The following is a 14,680-nucleotide window of genomic DNA, read 5'->3' on the forward strand; positions in this document are numbered from 1 at the left end:
CCCCGGCCGTCCTGCTCCACATCCTTGAGCAGAGAATTATTCATAGTAATCTGAATGTTTTCGACGTTGCTGGATATCCGGGGCGCACGCTGCGATAAGAGCAGCCCCACCCCGCCGAGCACGAGCCGGGCATGAGCATCAACACTTTCACTCAGCGGATAAGGACAAGGGGGGGGGGGGGGACTGGTCGCCGTGTGAATGTCCGGTGCCAGTCGGGTCCTCATTCAAGGTCAAGTTCAAAGAGGCTTCGTCCAAACAGAAAAATAGTGCCAGAATGAAACTGCGGGAAACCACCCCCTGACCAACTTGTCACTTTCAGACGAAGTGCGTTCCGTTCACTGTAAATACCAGGTGGCTGATTCACGCCGCGCACTTTCGTAGTTATACTGTACCGCATCCAGGGGTGCGGGTGGGTTTGCCCATCCACGCTTCCACGCTGCCCACGGGTCCTTATGGCCCCGTGCGAGTCGGCAACCCTGCCGCACCCGGTACATGCGGTACAGTATAACTACGAAATTGCGCGGCGTGAATCAGCCACCTGGTATGCTGGCGTCAGATATCTCGCTAGGCTGGCAAGATCAGTGACCCGAAAAATACCGCTCCCCTGCTGAGGGCAAGACTATTTTTCTCACTCTGTTTGAGTCATAACTTACGGCCCTCACTGCAATCGGGCGAAGTCAGGGATATCCTACTTCCTTAGAGTGACAAGACTCAAATATGGCGACACCAAAAAATCCTCGCTGGGTACCATAATGAGAGTGACAATTATCCCTCGACCAGTCAAAGCGCCAGCCGCAAGCGTGGTTAGACGAACTCGTCAACCAGCAGGGGAGGGGAGTTGGTGCCCCCCCCCCCCCTCGCCCGGAGAGGCTGAGGCATGTGCACCACACCACATTCCTCAAATTCTCGTCAAAGCTCTAACGTCGGGCTCCCCGCGCGCCCGCCGCACCTGCAGCACGAGCGCCGGTGTCATAGGTGTCAGTGACCTGAGCGGAGCGGAGCGCGGCGCAGACCTTTCGACCGGCACGGACCGCTCCATGCAGGACACACCGGACGTAGTCAGATCGGCCTTGCGCTTCCGACTTCCTGCGCCCAACTACCGTCGAACTTCCATACTTAACGGGTCGCAAAACGCGACCGTTTGCAATAATAAGAACTAGCGCCCCCCCCCCCGCAAAAAATTGGAGTTTTCCAAAAAGGGAACGTTGAAATGATGGGAGGAAATCAGTCTAAAACAACCCTAGCAACTCTGCAAAAACAAAATTAAAAGGCCCTTCTAGAATACCCAAAAACCATCACTTGGACGAAATAGGGTACCCTATTTTGTATTTTGTCCAAGACCATCAAGAAAAATCTACAGAAACTGTGTGTACAGATTGCAATTCTTAGTTACTGTTGCGTTAAAAGAAACTTGCTATGAAACACCATGAAATGCATGTATAACAGGTCAAATGGGAAATAACAGGGATAAAAAACAAAATATCCAACCATTTCAAAACAACTTTGCAATAGATTTGTCAAAAATACTGTCACTGGTGGTTGCTTTATGCTCTATGGTACTTAGCATCAAAGTAATGAAAGTACTGAATAATTTTCAAAGACGTTTGACTTTAGGAGCATTTATCTTTCAAGAGTGGTAAAGAGACTAACAATAAAAGAGACTACGCTTTATAATATTAAGAGCATGTCTCAATGAGAAAGGGCAAAATGAAATTGAAGCTGGGAGCAGTCGGAATATGAAATATCAACAAACTTTTACCCCATTCATTTTAGAGGACACAAACATAAGGGGAGAGGAATCTAGTTTACACCTTAATGTGAAATACATGTACAACAGTTTATGTACAAAGGTACATTCTTTAAATTTCTATTGATCATAACAGGCTCAAATGCTCAAATAAACACAACCTTGGGCAAATTCATGGAGTTACAAAAACTGAATGAAATTCTAGGTTAGGTTATTTATATCAAAAATTATAACTGAAAGCCACAAAGAGCTTCAATGAATATGCGAGTATACAAATATTAGATATCACAGAACATCAAAGAGAAAGTTAAATTTTATTCAGGAAATGAAAGGATTAAAATACAAACAAATCGAAGAAAACACAGTGGGTATATACCTATATTTCTGGAGCAACATTCCTCTCCTTAGAACCCTCCAAACAACCCAGCAAGCAGACGACTACGATAGAGGGAGTGTAAAGTGGTATTTACACAGAAAACGGAATAACTTTTATCTCATAAAAAGTCTTAAGAAGGAGATGTAAACATTATCCACAATACGGTTGGATAGTGTTAGTTCCATCACAAAACATAGGCCTAAAAATAAATGTTTAGAGCTGACTTAGAAACGAAACCAACTCACCACTTTCAATGTAGGGAATTAGTAGAAGTAAATATATGATGTATCCACATTCACTAAACATTTTCCAACATCAATGGCACCCCGCAAACGTATTCCATTAATTTCCGGAGCGAAATTCATAAACACCACAGCTGTTCAATCTAACATAATGCACACAGAATAATGGAAACCTTTGTCTCTCTTGCACACTGCGCATGAGCGACAGACGGACTACCAAGCCAGACCGGTATCTGTCAAAACGGGAAGTTGTTTGTCAAAAACTTTGCTTCTACTCCGATAGTTCTTCTTTGCGAAATTTGAAGGTTTCACACAGAATTGCGCAGAGTGAACTCATTTTCGTTCTATCTTACTAAGATGGCACCCTTATTAGCCAAAATAATAGAAAATAGATTTTAACTTTTCCAATGCTGGTTGCATTGTCTTGTCTAAAGAAGCTTGTTAGAAGAAGTGTTTACAAGGCGCCGGTCCAAAGAAAAATATGTCCGCTCTCTTGACATGCAATGTTACGAATATTCGGAATGTTTTCTCTCCGACAGCTTTATATCAGAAGAAAAAGATCAATGTGACACTATTCTTTCGTGTTTTGAGTAGCAAAGATGAAACGGGCGCGAAGAAAAGTGGTCCTAAATACAAGGATTCATTACTACTTCCTAAAACAGAATTCCCCCTTTGGTTAGACTCTCGGCATAGGGCGAAACACGACTCCGATATTTTGAAAGTAAGATATACGAAAACAATAGTGTTCCATCGATGTCATGTCATGAGGCTGCATCACCAACTTATACATTTCTTACTACGATCCATACACACGTATAATCAACTTCTGTGTTTTAGAAATGTGGTTTCTCAAGTCTTTACAACTGGCAAAGAGAGAATTTGACTGAAGAAGAATTCGTTCTTCATGATGGTCCTCCATACGCCAACGGTGCTCCTCATGTGGGCCATGCAGTCAATAAGGTAAGAGTGCTCTTCCCTTAACTAAATAGTTTGTGCACTGCTCAAAAATAATTTTTTCAAATATTTTTATTCTGTGGAACATTTTATAACAGATTTTAAAGGACATTATTATGCGCAATGAATTACTTAAAGGACAGCGTATACATTTTGTACCAGGCTGGGACTGTCATGGGCTACCTATTGAACTAAAAGCTTTGTCAGCATCCAAGTCTGAGGACACACTGTCACCTCTAGAAATTCGACTTAAAGGTACACTACCCATCACTTAAAATTAATGGTCTTGATAATATTCACTGTGTTACCATTATTTTTTTATTCTAGCTCGTAAATTTGCAACTGATGCTATTGAAACACAGAGGAATGTATTTCGCTCTTGGGGAATTTTAGGAGACTGGGAAAATAACTGTTATTTCACATATGATAAGAGCTATGTTAAAAACCAATTACAAAGTTTTTATTCCCTTTTTGAAAAGGTATGTTGGTTTTCCCCTTTAGTATATAGTCCCAAACATAATTATTAACTGCCTTCAACAATAATGGGAACAAACTCTGGACAGCACTTATTACAATACAATACAATTTGGTTGATACTAAAAGAATTTGTTTTATCTCAGGGTTTTGTATACAGAGACATGAAACCCATTTATTGGTCTCCCTCCTCAAGGTATGTTGTGCTGTGTTAAAACCATATGACCACTTTTTATCTGTTTTGTCTCTAAATACGTACAAAAAAACTTTCAGAACTGCATTAGCTGAAGCAGAACTTCAGTACAAGGAAAACCATGTAAGCACATGCGTCACCTTACGAGTGAAATTATTAACAAAACCATTTAATGTGGAACTAGAAGGTCCTCTATACGCATTGGTGTGGACTACAACACCATGGACCTTGCCAGCAAATGAAGCAGTTACATACAAATCAGACATTGAGTACAGTATAGTCAAAATTGAAACTTTTGATGGACATTATATTGTGGCCACAAAACTAGTTCCTGATTTGGAGGCAAATCTTTCAAAGCAGGTGACAATCATGCAAAATATTCTTGGTAAGTTAATCTTTTGATTTTTCCATTTGTTAATCTTACTTTGTGAGTAAATATGTCTGATAAGGTCTCTCTCATTCAAGGAAAAAGTTTGAAGAGGGTCACGTACATTCATCCTCTGTATAAGGAAGAAGTCCATCGTTTTTTTCATGCAGATCATGTCACGGATGAGAAAGGCACGGGACTTGTCCATTGTGCTCCATCTCATGGACGTGAAGATTATATTGTTGCTGTTGAAAATAAGCTAAAACTGGTTGGTTAAGTTAAAATCTTCTGAAACGATTTCTTCTTTTTTAAAAGTGTAAATTGAGTTGTCTTTACCTTTGGATTTAAATCCCAGGTATCACTAGTTGATAAGGAAGGAAATTACGATGAAATGGCTGGAGCTGACCTTGTTGGAAAAAATATTATGGGGGATGGAGCAGAGGCAGTCCAGGAAATGTTGAAGACCGATATCATTCATACTTCAAAACTGGTGCATAGTTACCCATACGACTGGAGAACTAATAAGCCAGTTTTCTTACTAGCAAGTGAACAGTGGTTTTTTGATTGTTCTGCAGTGAAAGATACTGCTATGGTAAGATATTCATATTCTGTATAAGTTGAAATTACTGCACTAAATAATATTTTCAAAATTGATTTTCTTATGAATAGGAAATGCTGAATACCATAGCTTATGCTCCTGATGACAGCCATAGTCATGCTATAAAAAAGCTAGTTAAAGAAAGACCATTTTGGTGCATTTCAAGACAGAGAGCATGGGGAGTTCCAATTCCCATTCTTTTTAAAAGAGATTGCAAAGATCCCATTGTTTCAGAGTAGGTTATTAATAATGCCTTATTGTTGACTCAAACATGATTTCCAGAGTAATCCTGTCTGCATTTGTGTATCACAGGAAATTGATTGGGCATTACTGTGACCTTATTGATAAGCATGGTACTGACTTTTGGTGGATGCTGCCAATTGAAGAAATTTTACCCTCTCATCTAGCCACTGAAATGAATATTGATCAATCTGAAGTTGACCGTTGTCATGATATCTTAGATATTTGGTTTGATAGTGGGCTGTCATGGTCTGCAGTATTGGGAGGTCGTACAGCAAATGTGTGCCTTGAAGGCAGTGACCAATTGACAGGGTGGTTCCAGTCATCTTTGCTAACTTCTGTGGCTCTGTGTGGAAAAGCCCCATTTCAGTAAGAGAAACATAACTGTGGTTTATTTATTTGCTGATACTCTCCAATTCATCTGAAGTTTCTGATGGTCTGACTCAGGAAAATATTTACACATGGATTTGTTGTCGATGAAAATGGACAAAAAATGTCAAAGTCTTTAGGGAATGTCATAGATCCTCACATAATAACAAATGGAGGAAAAAACCTTCAAAAGGACCCAGCCTTTGGTGTTGATACATTAAGGCAAGTTTATAAATCATTATTCAGTTCTTAGCATTTTGCAATCTAAATTTGTTCCCTGCATATGTTTAGTGTCTTCCACTTGTTTTAGGTGGTGGGTAGCGGCTCACAGTATTCAGCATGCAAATATTCCAATAGGTATTAGTTTGATCAAGTCATCATCAGATTCTCTTAAAAAGATACGGGGCACTATAAAATATGCCTTAGGAGCTCTCCATGATTTTCCTCCTCGACTTCTAGAAAGTACAACAGACCAGAAAATGTTCATGTTGGATATATACATGCTTCATGCTCTAACTGATTTCAGAAGAGTGGTGAGTTGATATGTATTCTATTGGTTGTGCTAGTTCCTCTTGAATTTTTGTATCATCACTCTCACACGGTATATAATTTTCATCTTATTTTAAAATAAAATTTCTGTTTTCTGTATTTTCTACAGGTTAAGAAACACTATTTGAATCATCATTACAATCATGTATGCATAGCTATCAATAATTTTGTTGTCAATGATATTTCCAGTTTGTACTTCACTCTTACCAAAGATAGGTATGTTTTCTTCATAATTTTTGTCTGTGACTTGTTTGACTTTTTTTTCTACATCTGAATATATGCTATCCAGTAGATTTAAATCATTTCCACATTATTTTCAGGCTATACTGTGATGAAAAAGAATCAGAAAGACGACGGGCATGTCAGACTGTTATATATTATGTGCTGGAAACTTTATTGGAGGTGATTGCTCCTATAGCTCCATTATTAGTGGAAGAAGCATATCTGTACCATCCTCTACATTCAGGTAAGACAAATAAACATTTCTTGTGTCTTTTAACCAAAAGTAAAGACTGTTTGGACAATGACAATTCTACTGTTACAGATAAACGCTTTTTTGAATATCGGTCCAAGAATTCCTTACAATATTTCAAGACATGGCACAGCACATTTTCTGATGGGAGCATCAAATCTGCTCTTGAAATAAAAAACATTATTAACAAGCTTTCTGAGGGAAAGAGCACATGGGGTTTCACTGCTATTGTACGAGGTTCTCCAATTGATATAGATCTGCTTAAGGTACGAGTTGGTTTCTATTCAGTGTCTCTTTCCTGTTATTTTTAACTTCTCATATTAATTTTAATATTATTTTATGTTATAGCCTCTAGTGGTGGATGATCCAGGTACTTTAGCGCAACTTACAGAAATACTACAAGTTGGTTCAGTTATGTTAAAATCAGTAAATGAAAATGAATCAAAGTCTTTGGAAAGAAGATTTGACGTTGAGTTACAACCTCTTCCCTCGTCTGTGTGTGCGCGATGCCGCCGGTACAGTGCTTTGGAGCATTCGGATATTTGTACAAGGTGTATGGAAGTATTGGATTCATCTTTGAATGCTCTTAAACACTCATTTCACTGAGATTTCAGAAGAAAGGATATTGAATTAATAAACATAGTACAACAATCTAACAATGTTTTGAGTATATTTACTCATACTTAAGAAAAATACTTGTCAAATTGTCACCTACAGAGCAACTGAATGAGATTGAGATCATGAATTAAATAAACACAAACCCAGAAGCTTACTTAATTCGAGAGAAAAGGCATGAGATAAAATAATTGCAGGTATATGAATAGGTACAATTCTTAAGAATTAAAAAAATAGAGTGCATGCAGTTTTATTCTAGAGTGCATTAAAGAGACATTAAAGAGGGCATATCTAATGGTTCGGATACTGTAGCAAGTTCCAATTCTACATTATTTTTCTGCTTTGGCCTAGCCCTGCGAGGACGAGCTTCACCAGTATGCATAGCCATGTGAGCTGAAAAGTCTGTGGAATACTTGTAAGCTTTTCCACATTCTTTGCATTTAAATGGTTTTTCCCCAGTATGCACTCTAAGGTGAACCTTGAGAGCTGCAGGGCGATGTGTCTTGTAAGGGCAATATGTACACGCATGTTTCTTTTCTGCTGTATGAATCAATCTGTGTTGGTATAGCGTAGTGACTCTTTGAAAACTTTTGTCACAGAACTGGCATTTGTGAGGTCTCACACCTTTGTGCTTATTTTCATGATAACCCAACTCTGTTTCTGACCTGAAACCTTCACCACATTCTTGACAAACAAATGGCCGCTCTCCTGTGTGTCCTCTGACATGATACTCAAACGCACGCCTGCTCTTTAATACTCGTTCACAATACCCACATGGATATGACAGTCCATGAACCGATTTTCTATGTGATTTTAATGCTTCTTTTGTCACAAGGTCTTCCCCACATTCATGGCACAATGTACTGTTGCTATCATCAGGAGGCCCTCTGAACAAATAAGAATATTTCTGCTTGTCTTCCTCAGTTGGCTGTAAACTATGAGCAGCTATCTTGTGTCTAAATAAATGGTGTTCAAATTTGAACTTTAGATCACACAAATTACATGTTATTTTAAAGTAATTTGGCCTGGAAAGAATAAAACTTGTGAGTAACAGAAATATTCACTCTTCACCAACATTAAAAAGGACTAATAAAAAAAACACTTACATAATTTGTCCCCTTTTGTGCATGTCTAAGTGCTGCCTTAGATGACTTTGACGATGATAAGCTTGTCCACAAATATCACAGATATGAGATGGCTTATCACTATGTATTGCTGAGTGTTGACGAAGAGTTCCTTGTGTCTTGAACTTCAAATCACATTTTGTGCAAGCATAAGGTCTTTCATCAGTATGTGTGATCATGTGATACTTGAGTTTGTACCTGCAAAGAAAGTAATAGTACAGTAACAATACAAACCCCCAAAAATTAATTCTTAATCAAGGAAATATTTCTTACACTGAAGCAACAGACTTCCCACAAACTTCACAATAAACAGTAGGGCTGATGTGTCTTTCAACATGCTGTCGTAAACTATGTTTGCTTTTCATTATCTTCCCACATCTCATACAAGGATACCCTCCATGCAAGTTGTGGTGACGCAAATAGCTGTCATCATCAGGCATATGCTCTTCACAGACCAGGCATTTCAGACCCTTCTCCTCTCCAGAATGAGTGTTTCTACATATGAATAAAAAAGTGAGTAAAAACGTTATTGTATGAACCATTTGAGTTTGTGTCTAACTATCATATTTACCTATGTGCAAGAAGAGCTTCTTTGCCATGAAGTATATCTTGACAAATGTAGCATAACATATTAAAAACTCTTTTTTCTTTATTCTCATTATTGTCTTGATTACTGTTGTCAACATCATCCTCAATATCACTCTCACTCTCATCCTCACTGTCATCTTCACTCTCATCGTCATCATCATCATCACCACCACCATCATCATTCTTGTCTGCTTCTTCATCATCATCATCCTCATCAACCTCATCCCCTTCATCTTCCTCATCAGTAGAAGCAGAAGAATCTGAGTTTTGACTATCAACTGGACAATTATCCCTATCCAATTGTTCATCTGCTTCTTTCCGGCTGGCATCAGTATTCTGAGGAAAAGGAAGATAAGGTAAGAGGTAACCATGCATGAAATGCAAGATTATTAGTGAAACAGTCATTAATTTGTAATTTAAATAAAGCACAATAGTAATAGTACAGTGCAAAATGAGTATTAAATATTTCAAATTGATTGTACATTACCATTTTATCAGTAGTTGAAGCCTCCTTGTTTTCTTCCGATCCAATGGTTGAGAGCTCTTTTGTATTCTTAGGTTTAATTATTGGTGCAACCTTTGAAACTTTCTTTTGATCAGACAAAACAGGGGGCTACATGAAAAGAGTCAATCAGAATTAAAAAGACAAATTAAGGGATACAATTTTAAGATTTAATATGGTTAATAAAACAAGTATTACCTTATTTGGGTCTTCTTCAAGAAAAATCTTACGCAGATGACTATCTGCAGTCAGGCTTTTCTGATATATTTCATCACAGACTTTTAAGGCTTGCACACAGGAGAGACAAAGTCCAAGGGGAAGTTTATCATTTGCTCTTACCTAGATTTACAAAAAAATAATACTCTTAAGATGGTAAAGAATCACTAAAATATTGCAAAGAAATTTTGAAAATTGATCGTACCTTTACTGGTAAATGAAAATGAATTTTATCTGCTAATTTTAATTGCTTTCCCTGGGTGCCAAATATTTTCACAAGCTTGCTGTAAGACTTTTCTTCACAAAGACGGCAAACATATTCTACAGCAACCTCTTTCATTGCAACCATTGCAATTTTCTGCAAAATAAGAAAGTAGTAATTTATTTCTGACTTATCTAGTCATCTATAAATTATTCGTTATATTTATAAACAATAAAACACTAAACCTCCTGAGGCTCTTGAGTAAACTTAGACTTAGAGGGAGAGTTTTGATAGTAGACTTCGATTAACATTAACATTAACTGCTCAAATTTCCCACAATAAGTGAGTACAGGTGTACCATAACACATACCACAATTAGTAAACTCATTTCATAATTTAGAATTAGATTGAACTGAAAATACAATTTGAATTTAAATCCAGTTAAGTGTATAATTTTCAGTGAAATTTATGCTCGGGTTAATTAACTATTTACAGATTGACTTTGATCCTCACGATGTTGATGCATTTTGGAACAGTTGGCAACGGCAACGACCCCCCCCCCCCCCATCCCCCCGTGCTTAGAAGGCGCTGATGTTTGGCTTACATACGCTCGGATTTTAGTTCGTAACTTTTAGAGGTTAATTGTACGTTGCCATCATCTCATCTCATTTGGGCCTTTTTTTTTTCGCTTTTCCCCTCTACTTTGAACGTTATCCGACTTTTCACAAGCATGCTTTCTATGGCAAAAGGTGCTGTGTCGGGCTTAATTGGTCAGAAAGAGTAAGTCAAAACAAATCTGTTCCTAGTTTGAATTTTGTTGCGTTTACTTATTTTATAGCCGAAGCAATGTATTTTAGAGAAGATCTTTAAAACAAGCAACTCGTTAGAATACTTTCTTTCTTCAAATTCTCGTAGTATTTTCTGAATGTCTCAATTTTCATGTCTTCTAATTTGCTATTTGGTGTAACTTTCAGCAACCCTTATCCTCAAGGAGTAAGATGTCAGAAATGTTTGGAATATGGCCATTGGACTTACGAATGCAACAATAAAAGAAAATATGTGCACCGGTCCTCACGCACAGTTCAGCTTAACAAGAGACTCAAGATGAGAGAGGAACAGGCAAAGATGCGTGCATTGTGAGTATCATTTCTATTGTCTATGTTGTAAACTAAACCGTTACCAGTCTGTATGCTATTATCAGTTTGAGATACTTTCCACAGATATTCCAAATTTACAGTCCTTCATTTAAGCTAATTTGTTACAGGGGAATAACACCGGTCACCAGTACCAAAAATAAGAAGAATGAAGGGCCTGATAATCTAGACAATGATTCTGACTCAAGCGACTCAAGTAGTAGCAGTTCAAGTAGTTCGTCAAGTAGTTCTAGCAGCAGCAGCAGTAGCAGTTCTAGTAGCAGTAGTGAAAGTAGTTCTGACTCAGAAGACGAGAAAACTAGCACCTCCAAAAAGAGAATCAATCAGAAGAAAAGTTCAGAGACAGCAAATGGAAAAATTATGAATGAAAAATCACAAGAGTTACATTACAGTACAAATAATGAATTCAAAGGAAAGAAGTTTGATAAACAAGCAAAAAGCAAGAGGAGTGATGGAGAAATGGATAAAGGCGAGGATAGAAAAGGAATAAAGGACAAAGACGAAAAGAGAACAGTTAGTACTAGGGGAGACCCAGATGACAGAGAAAACAGAAGAGTTGGTGATAAAAACAATAGCAGAAGGCAAATTGATGCGTATGATATTGAAGAAGGAATGGTTGAGAGGGATGGGAGAAGAGAGAAGGCAGATAAGGAAGGTAGGAAAGGAAGGGAAGAACAGTATGGTAGGAGGGATAGCAGGAAGGACAGGGATGCCCAAGACGATAGAAAGGGAAGAACAAACCGGGACAGTAAGAAAGATACGGAAGAGTGGAATGTTAGGAAAGATAGAGGAGAACAGGACGCCAGGAAAGATAGAGGAGAACGGGATGGCAGAAGAGATAGAGAAGAGCGAGATGGCAGGAAAGATAGAGAAGAGCGAGATGGCAGGAAAGATAGAGAAGAGCGGGATGGCAGGAAAGATAGAGAAGAGCGGGATGGCAGGAAAGATAGAGAAGAGCGGGATGGCAGGAAAGATAGAGAAGACAAGTATGAAAGGAGAGGTAAAGAAAACAAGGAAGCTGAAAATTCAAAGAAAAAACAAGAAAACACAGAAAGGTCATCTAATCAGAAAGACAAGTATGACAAAAGCAACTCCCGTCTATCAAAATCTCAATCCTCACCATCCAAGAGCAGGAGAGAGAATTACATTTCCCCTAATGAATATGATGAGATGGACTTGGCACCTCCGGCTTCATCAAGCAAAACAACTAATAAAAAAGGTAAGTAAAATACTGCAGAAAAATTAATACCAATCTCCTTTCAAAATCACTTTCATAATACTTGTATTTACAGATTTTAAAGCAGAAGTGATCCCTAGGGAAAATGATGTCAAAGATGATTACTCAAGGAAGGAAAGGAACTATAGCAAGGATTATTATGAAAAAGATGGCAGAGCCAAAAGACAGCATGATTCAAGGCATCAATCACCTTCACAGCATCGAAAAAACAGATCACCATCCTTTTCTCCTCCCAGGAAAAGCCTTCATAAAAGTAAGAGTAAGCAATACAGGGACTGAAGATGCTAAGTAACTACTTTGACATTTTGTAAACTTGTAAACTGGCAGAGAACTGTCTTATGAATAAAAGTACTTTATTTTAAAAGTTGAGCCTGTTATTTGTGCATTTCATACTCAAACACAAAATAAAGCAAAAGAGGAGACTCACCTGTGTCTGCCGTTGACTCCTCCTTGGCCTACTACTTTGTGCATTGGTATTGGTACACTCATCATTTTGATCCACTGGCATTTCATCTTCATCAGTATTAATAAGGCTAGCTTGGCAAAACTGTAAGATGTCGTGGCTTTTCTTCAAATTTAGAGATTCAAAAAATGGTTGGCCAACTTGAATGGCTTTATGACGTTTTGGTGGTAAGACTCGGTTGGAGGTGAGTGGCGGTACGACTCGTTTGGCTCTGAGTGGTGGTAAAGGTTTTACTGGGTTTTCGTATTGTTGTGGTATTTCCAATGAAAGATTACTTTCGACCTCGGGCACTTCCATTGACTCTTCCTCAACTTCATACTTGAATTCTTGACAATCTTCTTGTTTAATTATAACTTCCTCTATTGGTACCAACATCACGTTTTCTCTATTGTTTGAAGAGTCAAAGCTTGAAGTTGCTGGTACTAACGTTGGTAGTTTTATAGACTGTATGATAAAGAAACTGAATGTACTTTTGTTGTTTATATTCACACAGAACAGATAGTAAGAATGAAGATCTTAACGTTCTGACTTGAGAAGATGAAGACATCTACCATTTCTATCGCCTACTAAGAGAGAGAGAGAGAGAGAGAGAGAGAGCATCTTCGAGGACAAACGCTTCAGTATAGAGTTCATTCAAACTATATACTATTATATACCTGGTAACTGAAAATTGAAGAGGATGTGGTGGATGTTGATTCATCGTCCATGTCGCTTCTTGACACTGCGCGAGCAGCACACTGTGGTTTTCTTTTGTGCCTTTTTTCGAGTCTGCCGATTCGCCGGCGTTTGGAGGTCATGAGCGAACCAATCTGAAAAATCAATGAACAGTCAAACTACATAATTTCTGTTGACAATACCTAGTTGTTAATGATAGGTTATGTTCAATTGGTTTCCTTAAAGGCAACTAAAATAGCCATCTTCTTCCAATCACGAGTAGGAATGATTGAACGAGACAGTTCAATTTACAGTATTATTTCGAAATTACCACATTATCGCGGATGCCGCTGCTGTATCCAACTGTATCGCTATTTGTATTGTAGTTGCAATGGTAGTGAGTGTGGACCAAGGGCCATGGACGACGATACGCCAGGTCACTATGGTCACTAGTGAGCAGAGTGTGGGGTATGTCCGCGGCCCCTGCTTCTTTTTTGTGAAAAATTTGGCTAGGTGTAAGTACATGTACTATGTGTGTACTATGTGGTACTGTACGTGTACACTTCAATTTTGGTGCTCAAAAATTTCTGTTTTTCGCATTAAATTCGTTGTAGGAAGTTTAGTTGGCACAGGTGTAACAGTGGCTCGTGGCTCCCGGAGACAATGATGGCGCGCCAGGTAGGCGAGCTCCACTCCACCTGGGGCCCAACAACGCCCCCCGCGCCCCCCGTCATCCCCCCTGCTTCACCTCCTCTTTGGCCCGCCCCGCTCGGCCGTCTTTGGACGCAACTCGTCGGTCGTCGCGGCTCGGCTCGGCGCGGACCGGTTGTTTGCCCGCCTGACTTGAAAGTCGTCGACTCTCGGCTCGGCTCGGCTCGCTCGAGCCAGTCCAGTCGTGAACCAGCCCTTCTCGACGAAGGCGCCTCGCCGGTCGCCGCCGCGGCTTCGCACCTGTGGCTCCAAAACTTGTGCCTTTTGTGCCTCCCCGGTTTGACGGCCGCGGGTGGATGTGCGTGTGTGTGTGTGTGCGCGTGTGAAGTGAGTGTTTTAGTTGTGGATTTCACGTCCTGAGGAGCAGTGTGTGGTTTGCGTGCAAAAATACGAGTGCATTTGTTGTTCCTGTCACTCCAAGTTGGTGTAGACCCCAAGTGGATTTGGAGGGTGTTGTGCAGTGATTGACCTGGAATTCCTGCAAGGCGGTTCAAAACTGTTGAGCCGGCTCTGCCCGTTGGATTGTGGGCGCCTTGGATGCTGCGCAGCCATCAGCCAGCAGTCCGTAGTGAGGTGAGTGGAGGCCAGAACGGCAGGTAGCCTCTGTGGTCCATTCGGGGCCCGGGAGGGGGG

General features: G+C 39.5%; 4 protein-coding genes across 6 annotated transcripts in view; 2 read left to right on the forward strand and 2 right to left on the reverse strand.

Moving 5' to 3' along the window:
• LOC113201936 (disintegrin and metalloproteinase domain-containing protein 10) overlaps window positions 1-2,576 on the reverse strand; it is a 14,083-nt gene extending 11,507 nt beyond the window's left edge. For both annotated transcript variants that reach the window (XM_052275809.1, XM_052275814.1), the window contains exon 1: window positions 2,369-2,576. In XM_052275809.1, the coding sequence (XP_052131769.1) occupies window positions 2,369-2,429 (61 nt within the window). In that variant the 5' untranslated portion in view covers window positions 2,430-2,576. The remainder of the gene's footprint in view (window positions 1-2,368) is intronic.
• Window positions 2,577-2,813: 237 nt separating this feature from the next.
• LOC113201932 (isoleucine--tRNA ligase, mitochondrial) lies at window positions 2,814-7,240 on the forward strand. Its single transcript, XM_026415939.2, has 16 exons — window positions 2,814-3,086; window positions 3,203-3,325; window positions 3,418-3,574; window positions 3,647-3,798; window positions 3,940-3,989; window positions 4,067-4,371; window positions 4,452-4,621; window positions 4,709-4,945; window positions 5,023-5,186; window positions 5,264-5,560; window positions 5,639-5,782; window positions 5,871-6,093; window positions 6,219-6,325; window positions 6,430-6,575; window positions 6,654-6,847; window positions 6,930-7,240. Exons 1-16 carry the CDS (start codon window positions 2,847-2,849, stop codon window positions 7,185-7,187), a joined length of 2,967 nt encoding a protein of 988 aa, XP_026271724.1. The 5' UTR covers window positions 2,814-2,846; the 3' UTR covers window positions 7,188-7,240.
• LOC113201933 (zinc finger protein 37) lies at window positions 7,235-13,992 on the reverse strand. The gene is made up of 10 exons (XM_026415940.2): window positions 13,668-13,992; window positions 13,339-13,491; window positions 12,647-13,126; window positions 9,832-9,984; window positions 9,609-9,749; window positions 9,396-9,521; window positions 8,892-9,244; window positions 8,594-8,815; window positions 8,303-8,518; window positions 7,235-8,221 (listed from the first exon to the last, which is right to left on the reverse strand). Exons 2-10 carry the CDS (start codon window positions 13,477-13,479, stop codon window positions 7,462-7,464), a joined length of 2,592 nt encoding a protein of 863 aa, XP_026271725.1. The 5' UTR covers window positions 13,480-13,491; window positions 13,668-13,992; the 3' UTR covers window positions 7,235-7,461.
• LOC113201935 (uncharacterized protein DDB_G0284459) lies at window positions 9,144-12,583 on the forward strand. Of its 2 annotated transcripts, none has more exons than XM_052275815.1 (4): window positions 9,144-9,264; window positions 10,803-10,964; window positions 11,093-12,201; window positions 12,275-12,583. In XM_052275815.1, the coding sequence occupies exons 2-4, from the start codon at window positions 10,933-10,935 to the stop codon at window positions 12,496-12,498; spliced, it is 1,365 nt and encodes a 454-aa protein (XP_052131775.1). In that variant the 5' UTR covers window positions 9,144-9,264; window positions 10,803-10,932; the 3' UTR covers window positions 12,499-12,583. The 2 variants fall into 2 exon arrangements, with proteins under 2 accessions (XP_052131775.1, XP_026271726.1); XM_026415941.2 differs by lacking the exon at window positions 9,144-9,264 and adding an exon at window positions 10,413-10,608.
• Window positions 13,993-14,680: the final 688 nt, after the last annotated feature.

This window comes from Frankliniella occidentalis, unplaced genomic scaffold (assembly GCF_000697945.3).
Source record: "Frankliniella occidentalis isolate FOCC.00 unplaced genomic scaffold, Focc_3.1 Scaffold949, whole genome shotgun sequence".
In the NCBI taxonomy this organism is placed as follows: Eukaryota; Metazoa; Arthropoda; class Insecta; order Thysanoptera; family Thripidae; genus Frankliniella; species Frankliniella occidentalis.

Coding starts and splice junctions, on each gene's coding strand:
- LOC113201932 (XM_026415939.2), top strand. CDS start 2,847: ATGTCCGCTCTCTTGACATGCAATGTTACGAATATTCGGAATGTTTTC. Junction 5,783..5,870: donor TTTGGTGTTGATACATTAAG/GCAAGTTTATAA, acceptor CACTTGTTTTAG/GTGGTGGGTAGCGGCTCACA. Junction 6,094..6,218: donor TAACTGATTTCAGAAGAGTG/GTGAGTTGATAT, acceptor TATTTTCTACAG/GTTAAGAAACACTATTTGAA.
- LOC113201933 (XM_026415940.2), bottom strand. CDS start 13,479: ATGACCTCCAAACGCCGGCGAATCGGCAGACTCGAAAAAAGGCACAAA. Junction 13,127..13,338: donor CTTCAATTTTCAGTTACCAG/GTATATAATAGT, acceptor TTTATCATACAG/TCTATAAAACTACCAACGTT. Junction 8,222..8,302: donor CACAAAAGGGGACAAATTAT/GTAAGTGTTTTT, acceptor TATTCTTTCCAG/GCCAAATTACTTTAAAATAA.
- LOC113201935 (XM_026415941.2), top strand. CDS start 10,559: ATGCTTTCTATGGCAAAAGGTGCTGTGTCGGGCTTAATTGGTCAGAAA. Junction 10,609..10,802: donor GGCTTAATTGGTCAGAAAGA/GTAAGTCAAAAC, acceptor TGTAACTTTCAG/CAACCCTTATCCTCAAGGAG. Junction 12,202..12,274: donor CAAAACAACTAATAAAAAAG/GTAAGTAAAATA, acceptor TTGTATTTACAG/ATTTTAAAGCAGAAGTGATC.